This window comes from Phaethon lepturus, unplaced genomic scaffold, assembly GCF_000687285.1.
Source record: "Phaethon lepturus isolate BGI_N335 unplaced genomic scaffold, ASM68728v1 scaffold47072, whole genome shotgun sequence".
NCBI classification, from domain to species: Eukaryota; Metazoa; Chordata; class Aves; order Phaethontiformes; family Phaethontidae; genus Phaethon; species Phaethon lepturus.
Window position 1 is genome coordinate 1 of NW_010526431.1, and position 4,149 is coordinate 4,149.

The 4,149-nt window shown below is 41.7% G+C and overlaps 1 protein-coding gene across 1 annotated transcript; it reads right to left on the minus strand.

Moving 5' to 3' along the window:
* Positions 1-411: 411 nt before the first annotated feature.
* Positions 412-3,735, minus strand: LOC104613820 (chromosome unknown open reading frame, human C5orf51; the record flags this gene model as incomplete). The annotated part of the gene is made up of 5 exons (XM_010283054.1): positions 412-701; positions 2,239-2,353; positions 2,570-2,701; positions 3,092-3,238; positions 3,635-3,735. Coding segments are annotated over 5 exons (785 nt in total), but the record flags the coding sequence as incomplete, so codon positions are not given.
* Between the last annotated feature and the right edge of the window lie 414 nt (positions 3,736-4,149).

Genomic DNA, 4,149 nt, shown 5'->3' on the forward strand with positions numbered 1-4,149 from the left:
GGCGGTACCGCCGCGTTCGCGGATCCCCCGCGCCCAGCGCTCCCGGAAGATGCGGAGTCGATCCCGCACAGCGGCCTCCAAACTGCCCCGCTCCTCCCTTCCCCCGGACGCCATTATGCCTCAACCCCGCCACCGCCCCTCCGGTCCCAGTACGCCGGCGCCAGGGAAGGCGGAGCGGAGAGAAGGGACAGCTCTGGCACCGTAGAGGATTTTTTTTTTTTTTTTACCCCCCTAAAAATACTTGATTAGACTTTGGACCTGTATTCCAGGAGTTCTTTGAATGCATGTTTTTAATGCAACGCGAGTATACATTTTGATAAGAATGGTCAGACACTGAAGCAGAGAGACCACCTCCCTAAGCGTGCTCTTCACACACAAAATTTCTTGCCAGCACAACCAAATCAGAGTTTTTCAGTTGTGGCTTTTCAGAAAGTAATGCAACATCTGTTTTGCAGTTGTTGTGTTCCACCCTTGGCCTTTTAAAGGTCCCTCACACACAGCCACATACTTCGTTAACATGTTTTTGCCCGTTTCTCGGAAATCCAGCGACATGCTCTGTGATCTGCAGACCAGGTCACTGGTAGAGACTGAATCTACGGTCTCAAGTCTTTCCTGCTTCCCTTCTCCGCAGTGTTGCAGTCCCCAGTAGCACATTTCTCCGCTGTACATCATCGCCAGTAAGTGAGTGTCACTAAATACGCCTGCAAAAATAATTTAGATAAAGTACTTACTGTTGTCTACAATACAAGTGCAAGTACAATACAAGTACACAGCTTGTTAACCCCAAAATTTTTCAGAAAAAAAATCCAAAAGGGCAGTACAAGCCTATTTGAAGGGTACACCAAAAAACCCCAAATTTTAAGTATGATTGGCACTGCCCAGAGAAGAACCTGAATCAAGGCTTTGCTCATTTTGCCCCTCCATAACACTAAAATCTTTAAGATTGCCATATAAATATTATTCTGATAATTGTGTTTGCCTATTTATCTTAGAGAATTTCAGTATTTCTTTACAATCCATTAAGTGCAGGCATGATTATGCATCTTTATTTCAGAATGCGTCTGTGCCTCCCACAATTCAAGTGTAAAAGAAGATGCCATTTGAGCATCATCATAACTCAAGTTAATCAGCAGCAGCTTTAGTATTTGAATAAAGCGTGACATACTTGTCCACGGTCACTGAAAAGAAAAATCCTGCTAAATAAAACTACAAATCTGTTACTGAACTTGGTTTTGTATTGTGGAGCTGAACAGGAGCAATGCTGCTTTCAGATGAAATTAAGCAAGAAGGTGCTCCATGCCCCCCCATAGCCAGAGTAGAGCTAGTTTTGCATGTGTACAACATGGGCATCACGTGGATAATGGTTTTAAACTAAAAGAGGGTAATTTTAGACTAGACATAAGGAAGAAATTTTTCACAATGAGGGTGGTGAAACACTGGCACAGGCTGCAGAGAGGTGGTAGATGCCCCATCCCTGGAAACATTCCAGGTCAGGTTAGACGGGGCTCTGAGCAACCTGATCTAGTTGAAGCTGTCCCTGCTGATTGCAGGGGAGTTGGACTAGATGACCTTAAAGGTCCCTTCCAACCCCAATTATTCTGATTCCATGTCCTCAGCACCAGCTGTTTTACCTTACAAACCCCCTCCTGCTATATCACTCTACCTGCACCACACTGATGCAGCCTCAGATCCTCATGTAAATGTACTGTAGTAATGCAACTTATATAAAGCTACATAAAATGGAGGCAGAGAGAGTGTTTGCCAAATCTAACCAATTCTAAATGTACTTCCTACCTGTGTGAAGTCAGTAATTCTGTGTTCCTATCTGTGTTCTTTTAGATCTAAACAGGAAGACCAACATGGGATTGTTAAGCACCCTCTGCAGTCATATTTGTGCTTTCAACAGTTGTCAGTGGACACTTGGATGGTTGTAAAACACACATGTTGTGCATAAAACAACCATTATCTCAGTTCACTTTACTCCAGTGAACTCAAAAACAGAGAAAATGAGTACTGCCACGTCCTAAAATACATGAGTCAAAAAGAAAGGGGAGTGGGGGGGAGAGCACTGCTGCCTACTTATCCACCTCATTTATTTTTTTTTTCTAAAAAATGACAGGTTTTGAACACAAATGAAGTCAAACAACAAAATTACACAATAAAGCATTTAATAAAGTGGAGCAATTATTAAGAGGAGAGGGTTGTGGGGTTTTTGTTGTTGTTGGTTGGTTTTTTTACCTTCACTGAGTAATATAGCTGTGTCTTTATCTTGAAGTAAGACATCTTCATTTAGCTGAAGAGGGCATCTAAAGCTAAGCATCTTCATCAAGTAATGAACTCCATCATTAAGACACTGAGTACAGTTAAAAAATGAGGGGGGAGGAAAAAAACCTTTTAGATAAGTTCTGATTAATTTAATGATGACCAGAAATACTTCTTTGCTATTAATTTCCCAAAACACTATTTAAAAAGGAAAAAAAAAAAAAAAAAAAAAGCTGTATTTTAAAAGTGAAGAGTCAAACTCTAAAACTGTACTCACATGCCCATAGAACTTTTTAATCTCCTTTACCTTTTTAAATATGGCAATGTTTTCTCGTAGCCATTTACTCCTTTCTTTTGCTGTGTGACAATACATGTAAATCAGGGCTCCTTTTCTCCAGTAAAGACATTCTAACAACTCTGCACCAAGGACACTGATGGTCTGAAATAAAATTCAACAAACTGGGCTAACCCAAAAGTAAACCATCTGAACTACTCATATACACACTCACACATGTGAACAGTGTAAGTCTCTTAACTTTAGAGGCTGTACTTAACAACAGTCACAAACACAAACCTAATACTTTGGATTTAAACTGCCAAAAGCACACAGAATCATGAAATGTTACCAAGAAAAGTTCTGAGCATCCAACAAGTAATTTAAGAAAAATATTTTCAGGAATCACTATTTAAATACAAATAAGTCTTGAAAATTTTTCAAAATATCTTAAATTCTGCCCATCAAAAATACAAATACTAATATCCTGTTCCAGATTTTTTATTTTTAAAAATTAAATTATTAATTCTTGGGCTGAATAACATTAGTACTTACTTCTTCATTTATGTTGCATTCCCTCATTAGCTCTTCTGGTTCTGAAAGAATACAAACAAGTTCTTTAACTTTCTGCAAGGAAGATTCTTCTGGAAAATCTTCATCCACAAGCTGGGTTTCCTCAAAATATGTAATGTCTAAGACAGCCTATGGAAACAATAAGAGACACAATGTAAAAATGTTACCAGCAAAATAATCAAATGGTGGTATGCAGTAACAAACTTGTTACAGTTTATAAAACATTACAATTTTAAACTAATTTTTAACCTTTAGTTTACAAAAGTTGCAAGTTGTAGCTATGGTAAGATTGACAGCGAAGGTAAACTCAAAACCGCTCCTGTCCTTAGAATGCCAGCACAACTATTAGCGACTCTACGTTCCAACCCGGAGAAAAGCAGCACTGCACTTCATGGATGTTCACTGCACACACCGAGTAACAGAGACCCCTTTCTGCTATACCTTCTTTCCTACACCCAACCCTCTCCCGTAACCTACACAGCAGATTTTCTTTAAAGGGAGTTCTTAGCGCTTTAAATAGACTACCTGTGTATAGAGCTGCAAAAGCATGGAAGGATGTTCTTTCCCTTCATTACAGAGGTCCTTCAATTTGTCCAGAGTAGCAGAGCCCTTTGCTAAGAAGGTATCTGAAGGAAGAACACAACGCTTCCTTAGCACCGAACAGCACGCAGCAACAGCCTTGCTTACTCTCCCTTTTCACTTCATAGGGTTTTATCCACCTTTGCGGCACCTACAAGAGCAGCTGGACTATACAGCACTGAAACAGGCCCCTTGTCCAGTTCGACTACACCTCTCACGACTGGACCAAGGGCATTCGTGGTTACCGTCTGATGTTTCAACACCCATGCCACACACTCGGTCTGCAAAGAGGCCGCACACCAAGAGCGCCCCTTGCTAAGGCCCGGGTACACACTCGCGGCCTCAGCCGCCCTGCTCCACGGAGTCTGCAGAGGGAGCGCCGGAGGGAGGCTTGGCCGGCACAGCCGCACCGCTCCTGGGGCCACTCTCTTTTTGGAGGAGGGCGAAGCGGAGCCCCCTCG